This window comes from Puma concolor, chromosome B4, assembly GCF_028749965.1.
Source record: "Puma concolor isolate L17-30 chromosome B4, mPumCon1.1.hap2, whole genome shotgun sequence".
Taxonomy (NCBI): domain Eukaryota; kingdom Metazoa; phylum Chordata; class Mammalia; order Carnivora; family Felidae; genus Puma; species Puma concolor.
In genome coordinates this window covers 11,141,091-11,157,831 of record NC_141673.1, presented here as the reverse complement: position 1 = coordinate 11,157,831, position 16,741 = coordinate 11,141,091, and the positions used below count along the sequence as shown (strand labels likewise).

General features: G+C 59.9%; 1 protein-coding gene across 5 annotated transcripts in view; it reads right to left on the bottom strand.

The window, feature by feature from the left end:
• TMPRSS6 (transmembrane serine protease 6) overlaps positions 1-16,741 on the bottom strand; it is a 41,439-nt gene that overhangs the window by 10,664 nt on the left and 14,034 nt on the right. For 4 of the 5 annotated variants that reach the window (XM_086712351.1, XM_086712352.1, XM_086712349.1 and 1 more), the window contains 7 exons: positions 13,852-14,056; positions 11,855-11,991; positions 10,319-10,431; positions 9,871-9,980; positions 3,029-3,174; positions 2,599-2,697; positions 1,597-1,710 (listed from right to left, as the gene is read on the bottom strand). In XM_086712351.1, the coding sequence (XP_086568477.1) occupies positions 1,597-1,710; positions 2,599-2,697; positions 3,029-3,174; positions 9,871-9,980; positions 10,319-10,431; positions 11,855-11,991; positions 13,852-14,056 (924 nt within the window). The remainder of the gene's footprint in view (positions 1-1,596; positions 1,711-2,598; positions 2,698-3,028; positions 3,175-9,870; positions 9,981-10,318; positions 10,432-11,854; positions 11,992-13,851; positions 14,057-16,741) is intronic. The other variant, XM_086712353.1, reaches the window with a different exon arrangement.

Below are 16,741 nucleotides of genomic sequence, written 5' to 3'. Positions count from 1 at the left end.
ATGCATGGATGGATGGGTAGATGGATGGATGGATGCATGAATGGATAGATGGATGCATGGATGGACAGATGCATGGTTGGATGGATGGATGGACGGATGGATGCATGCATGGATGCATGGATGGATAGATGGATGGATGGATGGATGCATGGATGGATGGATGGATGCATGGATGCATGGATGGATGGATGGATGGATGGACGGATGGATGCATGGATGGATGAATGGATGCATGAATGCAGATGGACGGATGGATGGATGGATGGATGCATGGATGCATGGATACATGGATGGATGGGTGGATGGATGGATGGATGGATGCATGGATGCATGGATACATGGATGGATGGATGGATGGATGGATGGATGGATGCATTGATGGACAGATGGATGGATAGATGGATGGATGGATGCATGCATGAATGCAGATGGACGGATGGATGGATGGATAGATGGATGGATGGATGCATGGATGAATGGGTAGATGGATGGATGAATAGATGCATGGATGCACGGATGGATGGATGCATGGAGGGATGGATGCGTGGAGGGATGGATGCATGGATGGATGCATGAATGCATAGATGGACAGATGGATGGATGGATGCATGGATGGATGGATGCATGAATGGATGGATGGATGGATAGATTCATGGATGGATGGATGCATGGATGGATGGATGGATAGATGGATGGATGGATGGATGGATGCATGGATCGATGGGTGGATGGATGGATGCATGGTTGGATGGATGGATGGATGCATGGATGCATGGATGCATACATGGATGCATGGATGGATAGATGGATGAATGGATGGATGGATGCATGCACGCATGCATGCATGCATGGATAGATGGATGGATGGATGCATGCATGGATGGATGCATGGATGCATGGATGGATAAATGGATGTATGGATGGATGCATGGATGGACAGATGGATGGATGGATGGACGGATGGATGCATGGATGGATAGATGGATGGTTGGATAGATGGATGGATGGTTGGATGGATGGATGCATGCATGCTTGGATGGATAGATGGATGTTTGGATGGATGTATGGATGGATAGATGGATGGGTGCATAGATGGCTAGATGGATGGGTGCATGGATGGATGGATGGGTAAACATGAAATACAGACAGGAGACTGGGCAGACCAACAAATGAGTGGATTGATGGTCCAGTAGGGAGACTGACAAACAGCTAGAAGGATGGATAAATGAGTGGATGGAAGGTCCAATAGGCAAATAGGTAGGTAAAGAGACCAATGGTTGGATGTGTGCATACATGCATACATAGATACGTGGACGGAGGATGGAATGATGGACACACAGGTAGTTAAGTGAACTCATAGATGAGTAGATTAATGGTTCAGTGGATTGGGAGGCAGGTTGTTGGACAGATGGGTGGATGGATGGTTGGACGGACGGACGGATGAATGGACATATCAGCATCCATACAGATGGGTTGGTAAGTGTTTGGACAAGAAGGCAGAAGCCCTTGCTGAAGAAGCATGCGGAAGGGCTGGGCTGTCTGGCTAAGCCCATTGCTTGGTTTTCCTCTGGACAGCTGGTCACCCCCCACCCCTACCTCCCTGGCACTGCTCCTCATCACTCCCGTTGAGACAGTCAGGCTGCCGGTCACAGATCCTGGACAGTGAGATGCACGTGCTGTCTTCTTGGCACTGGAATGTGGCTCTGCAGACTGTGTGGGGACACACAAAGGAGGCAGGTGAGAGAAGCCAGAGAAGCCAGGCCGGGACCCTGTGCTGCCTGCAGAACATGTGTTATGATCCCAGATGTCTTTCTTAGCTACTCTACCCACCAAGTTTCACAGCAACCCTGTGAGGTACTGTGAGGCACCCCGTTTCATCAGTGGAAACAGAAAGGAAGTGACTTGTCCAAGGTCACCTGGCTGAGCCAGAACTTGCAGCCAGATGCTCTGGTTCCAAAAATGAGGCACCTTCCCCAGCACATCTCCCTTCCCTCCCTCTTCTCTCCCCAAGGATGTAAAATTGGGTGGGATGGGGTTGGGGGAGGCCTGGGGAGGTCACACAAGAAAAGGCTGCCCCGGTGGTGAATCTGGGGGCCCAGAAGCCAGAACTCAGAGGGACAGGCATTATTCCAAGAGACCACCAGGGCCGGGCAGTGGGGAACATAATTCCAAGAAGATGGCAGCTGCAGTCCGAACCCCTGAGTAGAGGAGTGAAGACCGCACTCGAGGGAGGGAGACACAGGATTATCTCCTTGGCCGCCCACGCCTCGCCTGTCCCTGCACAACAGCCTTCCCCTTCCTGGTCCTCCAGCCACTCTGTTCCTTCTTGGACAGCCGGCTGGGGGCCATGACCTGATGGAGAGAAGCCCTGAGCTGGGAGTCAGGAGACCTGGGGTCCCACCTTATCCCTGCTCCTGCCCCACATGGCGGTCCAGGGGAGCCCACTTTCGCACTCTCCGCTTCCATTTTGCCACCTAGCACAGCTAAGGGAGCCCACTTCCCGGATGCCGAGAAGGGGGGGGTCCGCGCGTGACTTGAAGAAGGGGGCTCGGCTCAGCATAGAGAAGAGAGGAGGGGTGCGACGGGTGGGTGGCTCACCGCAGTTCCGCTCGTCCAGGCCATTGGGGCAGTCCTTGACCCCATCGCAGGCTGGCACACACAGGCCATTCACAGAGCAGAGGAACTCTCCAGGGCAGGCTGGACGGGGAGGGCGCCGTCAGGACACGTGTCATCGTGCAGACACGGGCAGACGGACACGCTGCATTCGTGTGGTCACGCACGTGCCGGTATGCACAGTGCATGAGGACATACGTGGCCAGGCACACGGACCCAGCACACGCACGGGCGTGTATGAGAGGGTGTGCCCAGTGAACGCGCGTGCGCGTGCACACACACACACACACACACACACACACACACACACACACACGGTCCTTTTGTCCAGCCTCTGGGGATGGGAGGCAGGCGGGAAGAAGCTGCAGGGGCGTCGGGGGGTGCCCGCCCTGCCCCCCAGGCTGCCCCTACTCACGATCTGACTGGTTGTATAATCCGTAGTGCACCTGCACGCCAGGCCCGGTGAGTGGGATCTGGGAGGTGAAGTTCACGGTGATGCTGGCGCTGGCCACCACGGGGATCCTCTCGGCATAGGGCTGCAGGGTGCGCAGGCCACACAGCCTGGGGGCGACCGAGAGAGGCTCAGGGCCACACAGGCCGGCCCGAGGGAAGGGACAGCTTAGGTCCCCGCGCACAGACAGGGCAAGGGCAGAGCAGCCGGAGAGGAAGGGGGAGCTGCTCCCCCATCGTCCACCTCATCTGTCTTGACTTCTCCCTTGGGTGAATGCTCACCCCCACAGTCATCTTCTGGAAATCAGCCTCCGTCATCCCCCTGCTCAAAACCCTTCAGTGGCTCCCCATTCCCTGCGGGATAAAATTCAAAGCCTGGCTCCCTAGCAAGTCCGTGGCCCTCTCTGAGCCGCACGCTTTCCTGCCTTAGAAAATAAGGGAAATGGTCACCCCCGGTGACTCCAAAGCCGACAAAATTCAGTGTGTCAGTAGAGGGAGGAGTCCTTGACTGGTCTACTGGGTGTAGACAGGAGAGGACGCTCCCCTTGTGCTCAGTGTGGAGGGGGGCAGGGGGAAGGCAGCCGTGTGCCCCCTTCGGTCACTGTCCTGCCCACTGAGAAGCCTCCATAGCCCTGAGGGTCTCCCTGTGACTCTCTCTGGACCTGAGGGAGACACCGGTTCTGCTCCCAGGACCAATACAATAGAGTAATGCTGACGGCCATCAGCTTCTCTGTCCCACGAAGGGGGGACCATTTCCCTGGCCACAGGAGGGCCATCACATCCCTCCGGGACTCCCCCACGCCAAGACGATGCCCTCGTGCCCACAGAGCAGGTGGGAGAACTTCCACAGAGGGGTGAAGTTCTGCCCAGAGAGCAGGGAGGAATCTTCCCATCTCCAGGGATGGAGGTATGGGGGGGGCTCATCCCACCCCACGCCTGGGGGCACCTTGCCTCCCAGAGCACGTGGGCACGCTTTCACCAAGGGGGGGGGGCAGCCCACCCCCAGAGTGACGGGGTCGCTACCCAGACAGCAGCCTGGGGTTCCCTCCCTTCGCAGGTGGGATCCCCTCCCTGAACAGCTCATGGGAACGCCCCCCACAGGGAAGGGAGCACCCTCACAGAGCAAATAGGGATGCTTTACAGACGCAGGAAACACCCAGAACACAGGTCAGAAAACATGCAGACGGAAGGGAAAGTGCCCCCCCCCCCCAGCAGAGAGGACGGGAGGAAGTCAAGATAGCAGGCGGGAACGCCCCAAAGCATGATGGGAGCATCCCACCGCAGATGCAGCCCACAGAGCAGCTCCCCTGATTTGCAGACGCCGGGTACCTCCCCGGAACTTCTAGAACATGGCAAGCCCTCCACAGTTCACCTGACTAAGCAATGAGTTCATCAGCAAACACCCGAGGAAGATGTGGGGTTGTCTTGTCTGGCCCCTCCCACATCGACAGCAACATCGCAAGGCCTCACTGCCCAGAGATTTCGAGGTTCTTGCCACAACTCCATCCCGTGACACAGGGATTGTTCTCGTCCCATTTTCTAGATGAGGCTCGGGTAGGGAACCATCGAGGTAAACCAGAATCCAGGCTGCTCAGGACCTAGGAGGATGCGCTCAGCCCGCTCTGGGGGGGCAGATGGGCACCCTGGCCGTCACTGCAATGTGAGCCCCACTTCCCGGGTTCCGCCACCGACCCGGCTTAAGGTCCGGCCTCCTCCTGCTGTCTAGTCACAGTGAATCCTCTCCTTGCCTCCAGACCAACAGGCAGTTCTCAAAGTGTGGTCCGGGGCACCTCAGGGCGGGGCGTCCAAAGTAAAAATTATGTTCATAATAATGCTCGGATGATACCCGCCACGTTCACCTGCATTCTCTCAACAAGGACGCGGGGGAATTTTCCAGAGACTACACGATGTGCTAGCGATAACGGCAGCCGGTTGAATGTGGAAGCAGATGTGTGTATCTGGTTCTGGTCTACTAATCCAGTTTAGGAGAGAGTTGCAAAAACGTGAAACGATATTTTTTCCTACCAACTGTTTTTGGTTTGGGAAAATATAATTTTTTTTTTTTGCAAAATATGTTATTTATGTTAAAATGTAACGGGCTCGTTATTTTATTTTTTTTTTTGTTTTTATTTAAAAAAATTTTTTTAATGTTTATTCTTGAGACAGAGACAGAGCGTGAACAGGGGAGGGGCAGAGAGAGAGGGAGACACAGAATCGGAAACAGGCTCCAGGTTGAGCTGTCAGCACAGAGCCTGACGTGGGGCTCGAACCCACCAACCATGAGATCACGACCTGAGTGGAAGTCGGACGCTTGACCGACTGAGCCACCCAGGCACCACCGGGCTCGTTATTTTAAATGAATTGGTAAGTGTTTTTAAATTTTCGTACCTCTAATTTCTAATGCTGTAAATGTAGATGATATGACCCGCATAAGAACGCTTTGGGGCGCTCAATAATTTTAAAGGGTTTAAAGGTGGAAAATTTGGAGAAGCCCGGCTCCTCCGGTCCAAGGGGACAAGACAGGGAGGAAACGCCACTAGGGGGCGCCTTCGAGCAGTCCTGGCCCTCGTCCTTTTAAAACTAAGGAAGCAAAGCAGGTTTGGGCTGGTTGGCTGGCTCGTCCATCGGACTGTTTCTAACGTGGACAAATGTTATCATGGATTATTATGCCCGGAGATTTTCCCTGAGGAGCAGGGACAGCGGAGGTAGGAGGTGGGAAACACGGGGCCAGGGGAAATGTGTCACAGCACAACCCTGAACGTGTTTAATTAAGGCTCAGGGGCGTGAGGCACTGTCCCCACCCAGTCAGGGACAGACTTTGGAGAGACAGGGAAGGAACCAGAGCCAGGTGGGAGAGGAGTGGAACATTTCAATCTAGAAGAATCTGAGGGCCGCGTGGTCACTCTGAGCTCTGGCTCTCATGTACCAGTGCGTGCTGACCGGACATTTTCCCTACTGGCATCTGAGAGAAGAAATTCCAGAATCAGCCCGTGGCTCAGCCGGGTGCCCCCGGGACCTGTCTGGGCAGCATCTGGGGCTTACCCTGGAGGGCTGGGGCAGGGGCTGGCGACAGCCTTCCTGGGGCAAGTCTCTCCATAAGAATTCAAGGCAGAGGCTACAATCTAGGGACTCAGGCTGACTCACCCAAGTTAAAGACGGTCTGTTTCGTCGATGCAATGTTAAAATAATTTTTTTTTTTCAAGTTCAGTCAGCTGCTAATTTCACATAATAATCTAGATTCCTCTTCTGGAAAGGAAGCCCCAGGAACACTGGCTGGAAATAATCAGAAGCATGTGTAGGGCTGCCCCTCCCTCTCCCGCTCTCCCCGACGCAGCCTGCCTCACGGAGTGATGCACCAGCTGGGCCCCTGTGCGCATCTGCATGTCTGGATCCTGCTGCAAAGCCTTCTGGGGAAGGGCATGCACCCCCGCTGGCTCTCTAATTCCTCCCCATCCAAGCGTCACCTCCTCCCCCACCAGCCCTCTTCAGGAGGCGCCAGGAGTCTAAAGGCCGTGGAACCCAGCTCAGCTGCAAAGCGTGGGGGTCTGGAGGCACATGTTTGCGCAGCGGCCGGCTTGCTTTCTCACCTCTCCGGGTTGGGGGTTTTTCCTTCTCGCCTGACCCAGACTGTCAGAAGAGACCCTATCAACCTTCTTGCATTATCAGCAACTCCACACCGGGAGGAATTCAAGAAAGATTGGGTGGGTGGATGGAAGGAAGGAAGGAGGGAAGGAAGGAAGGGTGGATGGATAGATGGGTGAATGGATGGAAGGAAGGAAGGAAGGAAGGACCCAGGATGGCTGCCTGCACGCACACATTCCCTTCCCTGAGGACAGATTACGTGCGAAGGCGGGTCAGAAGGCGCAAGCACTAAAGAAGGGAGAATAGCAGCGTCTGGCGTGGCGGCCAGAGCTCCGGACCCAGAGCCGCAGAGCCCAGCTGGAGGCCAGCTTTGCCACGTGAAGCAGCTGCGTGACCTCGGGCACGTCGACCTCAGCAAGCGTCAGTTTTCACGTCTATAAAATGGGGGTGATAACATCTCCCTTGCGGGGTATGTTAAGGAACACGTGAGAAAACGACTTCCCGGAAAGCCAGCTGCTGATGCCATCGGGCTGCGAGCTCGTCTAGGGCAGCAGCTGGAGCCGGGCCTGCGCACGGCCAGCACCCAGCCCTGGGGTCGGGCTGACCTCAGTCTGACCGGGAGCCCCCGTGGCTGCAGGCAGTGCTGGCCACCCAGCGGCACAGAGGACTAGGAGGGCCACCCGTAGCCAGGTCAGGCACAGGGGGCTCCCGCGGGCCCAGGGAGCCGGTGCTTCTGCCTCTCCCGTCAGCGGGAGGGAAGGGGAAATGATCGGGCAGATCACGAGAAAAGTGACATCACAGGAGAGGAAGCTGGCAGGAGGCAGATTCCCGGTAAAGGGGAAACCTATGCTGTGGTGACGCCCAGCCAGAGCGGGTTCTGTGAAATCAAGCCGCCGGTGGCCAGGCTCACTAGGCCACGTCCCTCCCCGCCGCCTCCGGGCCACTCAAAGGGCGTGAGGCCTTGGCTGTGGGCGCCGGGAGAAGCCGGGTAGAAAGGAGGGAGGTGGGGAAAGGCAGAAAGGGCCCAGAGGAGGGAGGCCACAAAGCCGAGGATGCCCAGCCTTTCCTCATCGCTACATCGTCACCTGAAGGGCAAGCCCCCCTTGCCCCCAACCCGCCCTCTATCGCTCCTCGTCCGTGGCCATTCTGGGTCCAAGGGCTGTGCCCTCCCCCTCCCTATACACCCTGTGCCTGCAAATCAACACCCTTCCCCGGACCTCTCATATCTTTGCCACCCACACAAGCAAATTTTCCAACAAATGCTCATTCAAAGAGTTTCTCAGCGTCTACACTGGATGATCATTATCAAAAAAGAGCGAAACTAGAGGAAATGTTTGTCCGGTGCTTATGATCTGGAGACACACGTCTGCCTTCCCTTCCACACTCAGACATGGGCAGGAACTCCGGGGGGCCGGCCTGGGGCGTGAGTCTCCACCTGGGGACCCTGGATCCTTCCCGAAGGTCTCAGGAGATAGAGGTGGGACTTCCCAGGCCGTTCTCGGAACTGGCGAGGGCCACAGAGGCCGTCAGTCCCCGCACCCGGGTGCCGGCGGGCTGGTCAGGAGCGCCGTGGCCAAGAGAGTGAACAGCCAGCACAGCTGCTCAGAGGCTCTGCAGGAGAATCCGCACTCGGGTGGGCACTTACGGGTGCAGGCGAACATGCGTGGACTCACGCACACAGGCATGCGTATGCACACCCACACACGCTTTGGATCCGACCGCCTCGCCCGACTCTGGTTGCAAGAGTGACTCCCCTGGGTCCCCAGGGAGCTCCCTGAGGATAAAGGTGGAGGTGCCCAGAAATGACACCCACACGCCGGGACCCATGGGACAGGGTGCCTTTGGTTTCCCGAACAGCATGGGCCTGAGGTCGCACTACAGGCATTTCGCCTTTTTTCCCTTTAACCACAGTCCCTGATGAATTGCCAGGGCCCCGGAAAGGATGATGACGAGTCAAGGAGCGTCGTCAACCCTGTGACCTTTTGTCTGAATAGCATCGACCGACAAAGCCCGCGTTGGCGAAGGTGGACACCAGTCCCAGAATCCGAGGCTTTTAGAGTCCTGGAACCTTTTTGCATTTTATGTCCTGGAATCTCGGACACTCAAACTCCGTGAAGCCAAGACGTCGGGAACTTTGCACATGAGCATCCCAGCCTCTGAGGCCAGAATCCTGGGATTGGAAGGGAGGGCAGAGGCCCGACCCTACTAGGTGCAGAAGCTTCTCTCCAACGTCCTTGGACCCCACCCCGGCCGGCAAGGCTACTTCAAGATCCCTCTTCTCTCCCCAAACGTCTGCCGCCCAACAATGGGGCCCCGGGAGGGCCTACCTACTCCCCCTACCCCGCAGCCCTGCCTGTAACTTACGTCATCATCTCACCGCCACAGGTGCCCGAACCTTCCCCTCTCCCTCTGGGGGCCGCTCCCACTCAGGGCTTAGGCATGGAGCCCCTCCCATCGTAAGTATCCCCTCCCCCAAATGTCCCAGGTCACCCACCTCTTCCCAGACTGGGGAGAGCATGTCTACACCGCCTCCCTTCCCCACCACCCTCCCGCCTCACTCCTCGCAGCTGTCAGGGCCACCGGGGGCCCCAGGTTGCCTGCCCCAGTGGCCATTTACCAGTCCTCCTCCTACTGATCAAACTGCAACCCCGGACGACCCACGGGCGGCCCCGCTGTGTCCTGTCCCACCTCCCCGAGGGCTCACTTCTTCCTCCGAAACTTTGTCCTCAGGGGGCCCAAGTCAGGACAGACAGCAGGGCAAGCGTCCCGTGGGTGATGTGGGTGATACGGAGCGACCCTGGCGATCGGCCACCCTTGGTCACATTAGCCAGAGCGGGCTTGGCCCTGGCCATGCAGCTTTCCAGCCTGGAAGCCACTCGACTTTGGCCAACAGCAGGGCGTGGGGTAAGGGAAGAAGGGTCCCCGGGTGCACGTGGAGTCCTGTGGCTCCGGCATCGTCTCATTTGAGAATTCAGGGGACCAGACAGTGGGGTGACAGCAGCCAAGGAAGCGAAGCCATCCCGCCCGAACCAGAATCAACAGCCAAGGTGTCCGAGACCTTCGGGTGGCAGGACGGGAGGCTGGGGCCGGGGCGGCGGGCCTAAGAGCCTCGCCTGTGCCCTGTGCCCTGTGCCCTCTTCCTGCGCTGCCCCTCTGAGGTCCGGGACGTGGGCTCCCCAGGCGGGTGACTGTGGGGAGAGGAAGGGGGCCCCAGGGGGTGGGTACCTCCGGTTCTGGATCGTCCACTGTCCCTGGGTGCACGGCAGGTCATACCTCTGCCTCCGCAGAGCATAGGCGTCAAACCAGAGGGCTAAGCCGTAGTCCAGGGAGGGCACCTGTGACAGAGGAGTGGTCACCACGCGGCCCGTGGGCTGTGGCTGGGCTGGTGGCCCCGCTTCCCAGCCCCGCAAAGGGAGGAGGCCTGTCGACACAGAGGGCCTGCCGGGGCTGAGGTCTGTCTGTCACTCAACACACAGGCACCACTGTGGCCAAGGGAGGCAGACCTTGGCCACACTTGTCCTCCCCTCCCCCTCCCAGGGAGATTTGCACCCAGGGCCCAGCCTGTGGCTGCTCCAGCAGGGGCAGGACAGCGGTCCCCTCCCCGCCGGGGCTTCCTGAGGTCCGTAGGGTGCCCTGGGCGGAGGGCAGATGGGTGGCAGGGCACGGGGCTCACCATGAGGTGCCAGGAGCAGTGGGTGCTGGGCGAGTAGTAGCTGGGGAAGTAAGGCGTGCTGAGGACGCCCTGCGGCTCCGGACGGCCCTCCAGGGTCAGGTTCACCTCGCAAGCTGGGGCCCCGAGAGCAGCTGTTACACAGGGTTCCCCCGGCCCCAGCTCGCCGCGCCTCCCAGCAGGTGAGAGGCAGCCGCAGCCCCACCCGCATCCTGCCATTAAACCGTCGAGCTCAGTGGTGGAGTGTGAATGTGTGGCCTTGGGCCTCAGTTTCCCCATCTGCAACACGGGGGCCACAGTAGCACCTACCTCCCAGGGCAGCTCAGCCGATTAAATAGACACGCCACGCACAGAGAGCCTGATCGGTGGTGAGTCCTCAAATAAATGTTACCTATTGGCACGAATTGTGTTGCCCCTGAACGTTTACTACACGTGGTCACCACTGTGCAAGCCTCGCGGTTCTGGGCATCGGGGGAGGGAGAATCATTCCCCTTTGCAAAGCTGAGATTCCGAGAGGAGGAGGGACCTGGCTGAGGTCACACAGTGAGAGGGCGAGGGATCAGGAGGGTTCCCAGGGGCCCCGCCACCTCTTCCCGGAGCCAGGGTCACCTTGTCCCCCTCTCCCCTGAGCTATGTCAGTGACTCCCTGGAACCAGCACGGGCTCCGGCAGCTCCTCGGCCCCAGGCACCCCCCCCAGGGCTGCCGGAACCCAGCCGGGGCCGCTGGGGACCTGGGCCACTGCCAGGAGACCTCTGGGGCCAACACCAGGGGCGGGAAGAGGCAGACCACCAGGAGAGGAGGGGGCAGCGTCTCGTGGTCTCCTGTCTCCAACCCTCTCTTCCACCTGCTCCGGAAACTACAGAGTCGGCCTCGCTGATCCAGGCCTAACGACAGCCAGGGCACGAAGGGCAGGGTGAGCTCTTCCTGGGAAAGGGGGTGTCAGCGAGGGAGATCCGGAGCAGGAGGACAGCGGGGAGACCCGCGGGCAGCCTGGGGAGCCCTTCCCGGAAATGGTGTGGATAGCCCTCCCTGAGCCGAACGCCTTCTTCAGAGAGATGTGGGGCTCACCCTAGGTATGTGAGGGTGGTCTGGGGGTGAATCTGAGGTTCTCGGGGCCTCCTGACCACAGACCCACCCTCTAGCCTCAGGCAGGTGCAGGGGCGGGAGGGGGGTGGGCGGGGGGGTGGGGAAGGGCCAGGGGAGGAGCCTGGAGAGGAGACACAGGTCCAGGGTGGGGACAGAACAGACAATAAACAGAAAGAGGGCGGGAGAGAGAATGAGGGAGAGGAGGGACAGGGACAGGGACAGGGAGGGCCGGAGAGCCAGGTGAAAGGTAGGGAAATGGAGTGAGAATAGAGGACAGAAGAGAGGGGCCGAGGGCACGGGAGGGTGGAGAGCGGAGGAGCTTCCAGAACCTTCCTTCTGCCCCCGTCCCACTCCCAACTCCAACAGGAAGGTGAAAGACCTGCTGGCCTGTGCCCTGGGTTTCTCACAGCAACGCCCCACCCCCCCCCATCCCTAGGGACGCGTCCCCTCACCCTGGAAGGCCACAGGCTGCACGGAGAGTACAAAGGGGTCGTAGTAGCTGTGCAGGCCTTTCTTCCAGACCACGGCCATGACGGCGCCGGATGCCAGGACTTCCACCACGGGCTCCTGGCGACTGCAGCCGTAGACCCTGGAAGGACAGAGAAAGGTGGCCGGGGCGGGAGGGGCCCGGGAGGGCGATCTAAGAGCAGCACAGCTGTGGCCAGCCTGCTGTGTGTCCTTGGGCAGGTTTCTGACCCTCTCTGGCCCAGGAGGCCGACTGGAGGCCCTGGGAGGGTCAGGCCAGCTCCTCAGGTGAGAGAGGCCAGGAGGTTGCCTCCCGTCCCTCAGCCCCTGTCCCCTCAGAAGCCCTGTGACCCCCGAGTGCCCGGCCGGTACCCCGCAGGGAGCCCAGGTTTCAGGGTTGAGGGGCCCGAGGTCACCTGTAGTGGGCGCCTCAGCCTTTAACGTTGGGGTTTTTTTTCTTTTATCTGCTTAGCAGCAGAGACAAAAATGTGTCGCCGTCTCCCAGGGTGCGAAACCCATAAGAGAAACCACGGGGTTCAAGTAGGTCGGGGACCCTCCTGCTCTGCCCTCTTTGTCACCGCGCAAGACCCTCTCACGACTCTGGGGTGCAAGTCTGGGGACCCCCTGACCTTATCCGACCCACCATTGGAGACCTGCAAGGCTCTGAGGTGGGATGTCCGAGCCGCCTGGGTACCACAGCGGGCAGGGGCGAGGCCGAGCCGGGTCCCCTCCCTCTGGGCAGGCCGTGTGGGGGGTGGGACTTGAAGAAGCCCCAGGGGAAGCCCGCAAGCGTCCCCACCCTCATCGGGGCTGGAAATCAGATGGTGTCTGACTTCTCCGCCTTCCCAGAGCCCTCCAGGAACCCAGCCCACGCACACCCCAGATTGAGGTCACCATGTGGGGGGCGGTGTCGCAAATGAGTGTGCCGCCTCAGAGCCAGGATATTCAGAGAGGCGGGGGGGGGGGGTGAGGGGGGAGGGGAGGGATCTGGGGGAGAACCTCAGCCCTGCCCAACCTCCAGGATTGCCCTTGATCTGAACACGCGGGTCTCGCCCCCACTCCCGCCTGGAAGCTGGGCCAGCCCGAGCGAGACAGAGGAGGCAGCAGCCTGGGGCACCCCCCTGCCCTCCCAGCCGGGCCCCTCTACCTGTCACAGAGCCACGTGACACCTGGGCTCACAGAGCCCCTCCCCCACACTGTGGAGGTGGCCACATCTCCTGGAGGCCGAGGCCATTTCCAGCCCCCTCGTGGTCTCCCCCCACCACCCCCACTGCCACTTGCCCGCTTCCTGCCCTTGTCATCCTATCCGATGTCCTCAAGCCCCGCTCCTCTGCTCAAGAACTTTGGGGGGGGGGCTGGTAAGTGGGGGCCACTTACCAAGTGTTACAGCTCAAACTGCTCCTGGCATTCAATGCCCCTCGTGACCCAATCCCACTAGACTATATACAATGAGAGTAGCAACGGACAGCAGTTACTGGATATTTGATGGATCCACTGAACACGTAGCAATAACGGATAGCATTACGATGTGTGAGAAGTGTGGCACCGATGGTTTCCTTTAAATCCTCGCGATAACCCGGCAAGGTGGACGTGATTCTGCCCCCATTTTACAAGTGAGGAAACTGAGGCTCAGAGAGGCAAAGTGACTTGCCTTAGGACACGCCCCTGAGAAGCACCAGAGGTGGGGGGGGGGTCTGGGGCTGCCAGACCCTGAAGCGTCCTGACAAGCCCTGTCGCCCCTCAGAGCTGAGGTTCGGGGTCATCTCATACAACCGCTTTGTTACAGGTGGGGAAACTGAGGCTCAGGGAGGGAAAGGGGACGGCCCACAAGACGCAGCCCCTTTCAGCCCCTTTTCCCTTTCTCCGTGGGCTAGCCCCGCTGCCTCTCAGAGACCACACACCGAGGAGCAGGGTCACACAGCCCCTCATCTCGGAACGGGGTGCGATTTGGCCCCCACATCACCGCCCCCTTCCCAGGACTCACGAGGTGATGAGCCTCCTCTCCAGGGGCCCGGCCACGTCGTACATGGCCAGCCGGTCCCGGCACTCGGCCAGCGTCCACTCGAGCCGGAGTTTGAGCATGAGATCCTTGGGGCCCTGCAGGTGCCACAGGCAGCTGGAGGCCAGGTGGTCGGGCCCCTTCAGCCGTTGGACCTGGCCCTGGCCCACGTAGCTGTAGCGGTAGCAGCCTGGAGGAGGGAGAGGCACAGGCCCCCTGACCCCTGTTAGCCAGGAGGAGAGACCCCGGGGGGCCAGCCGGTCCTCACCTGGGCGGGGGTGGCCCGGGGACAGCAGCTGGATGGGGAGCAGCCCAGATGTGCCATGTCCCTTCTTTCTGTCTCCCCGCTGGCTCCCATCTCTCCCCATCCACGCATTCACTCATGGGTCCATTCGTTCATTCGCTTAAGCGCTCACTGACCTCTCCATGCCCGGCGAGTGCCAGAGAAAGGTCCGGTCACCGCCTGGGAGCACCAAGAACAGTGAGGACAGATACAGAGCCCAGCAGTAAGTAACAGCTCAGGAAACGAGGGCTCTAAGCCCAGCTGGCTGTAGGGCTGGGGAGACCTGGGGTGGGGGTGGGGGGTGGGGGGAGGCAGGGTCACAGCGCGAACAAACGGCCAGTGGCCAGAGGGGGCCAGGGGACTTTGAGGCAAGAGAGCAAGTCGGAGAAGGGAGGCAGGGCCCAGATCACGCCCTGGAGTGGAGACCCTTTCCCTCGTGGCCACAGGGAGCCATGGAAGGTTAGGCAGGGCTGGGGCGTGGTGGGGCTCGGATCACAGACCCCTCTGACTGCGGGGAGCAGCTTCCGGGAGGCCGAGCGACCTGCAAGGTGGCTGTGCAATGAGGGGAGAAGGGCGAGGGGCTCCCGGGGGACTCTGTAGGTTAAGCGTCCGACTTCGGCTCAGCTCGCGATCTCGCGGTTCGCGAGTTCGAGCCCCGCGTCGGGCTCTGCGCGAACAGCTCGGAGCCCGCCTGGAGCCCGCTTCCGAGTCTGTGTCTGCCCCTCCCCTGCTCATGCGCTGTCTCGCACTAATGAACTTTTAAAAAAATTTTTTTGCAAAAAGGGGGGACTAGGGTGAGGGTTTCATTTTAGGTGGAGAGAAGGGCGCGCGCTCCGGTGGGGCCGAGAGGCAGCGCTGGGTCGAGAAAGTGGCCTCGAGCTAATGATGAGGACACAGGACTGGTTAAGCATTTGATGCAGGGCTGCGGGGAGGGCGGCTAAGCGCCCTCCACTCACCACCTCACTTAACAGCCCCGTGAAGCAGTTGCTGTCAGCGACCCCTTTACAGACCCGGGCCGGATGGGGGCCACCACACCGCCCTGCAGGCCTTGTCACACGCCAGCCGGGCCCCCCCCCCCCCCCCCCCCCGGCTTGAGGCTCGGACACAGCCAGTCCCGCCGGCTGCCCTCACTCTGCAGCCCCTTCTCTGTCACGGACTCCCCTCCTGCGTCCGCACCCCGCTGCACCTGCCGCCTGACTGAATCCGTGAGCCTTGCAGGCAATGTCAGGACGTGCACGGCAGGCCCCCCTGCACCGTTCTAGCATCTTCGTGCGCTCACCCCCTCGGCACGGTCGGTGGGGGCCCTACTGTGTGTTTGATTCAGGCCCCAGGGACCAGCAGCCAACAAACAGTTTCTCCCCTGGAGCCCGAGTCTCTCCTCGAAGCCTTACGCTAGGGTAGCCTGGGGAGCAGCAGGGATGAGGGGAGGCGCCCCGGGAGGTGGGAGGCAGCCTGGTGGGTGAGGGGCTCGCCCCCTGCCCTGCAGCCCCAGCGCCACCTTCTCATCAGCCGCGTGACTCGGTTGCTTCGCCACTCCGTTTTGGCGAACGCCCACTATGGTCGCCCATTTCCCACCTCCTTCTCTGGGGGGTTCTGAGCACCAGTAAGGGAACGGAGGGGAGGATGCTTTGCTCAGATGCTGCTGCCTCAACCCCCTCTTCCTGAGCCCTGGCCGTCCTGACTCCATCGGGGAGTTGATTTCCTCCGGGGGGGGGGTGCGGGGAGGGGGGGGGGACGGGGCACCAGTGACAGGGAAGAGACAGGGCCTCTGATCTGCCTGAGCCAGCACCTGGGGAAGGCCGCCTGGCTCTTCCTGGTCGTCTGTTTTCTTCAAATCTTGCCCCAAGTTGAGGTTTTGCTTTTGCCGTTTTAATAATTTCTCTCTTTTTTAATTAGTTTTCTTTGTTTTGGAGAGGCAGAGAGAGACAGAGCACGAGCGGGGAAGGGGCAGAGAGAGGGAGACACAGAATCGGAAGCAGACTCCAGGTTCCGAGCTGTCCGCACAGAGCCCGACGCGGGGCTCGAACTCACGGACCATGAGATCCTGACCTGAGCCGAAGTCAGATGCTTAACCGACTGAGCCACCCAGGCGCACCCCCCCCCCACTTTTTTGAGGCTTATTAAGTAGAGAAGTACCTGCTGGTCTCTGTTGATCATCAGAAATATGTTTGGGAACCCTGTCACCTCCGGTCATTGGGAGAGAGTAAACGAACATGCCTGCTGCATTCTCCTCGCCTGGCCTTTGCTCACACTGTTCCCTCTGCCCAGAGTGTCCCTTCCTCTTTGCAGCCTGACAGACCCCTACCCATCTCCCATGCCTGAGTCTGCTTCCTGACCCCCCCCCCCCCCCATGAAGGCATCCAGGACCGCCCGCCCTCCCGGGCAGGAGCAACTTTTCCCTCCCTCTAAAGGCAGGGTCCCTTCTTCTGCTTTGGATTGTGGCCCCTGGTCTCCCTCCGTCCCCAGGGTGGAACGATCCCCCCCCCTTCCGCTGCCCCTGGGACCTCTGCTCTAGCGCTGGCACTTGGTGTTATGAGATTCTGTTTATTTGTCTGTCTCTCTCCTGGGCTCAGAGCTCCTCTGAGGGCAGGG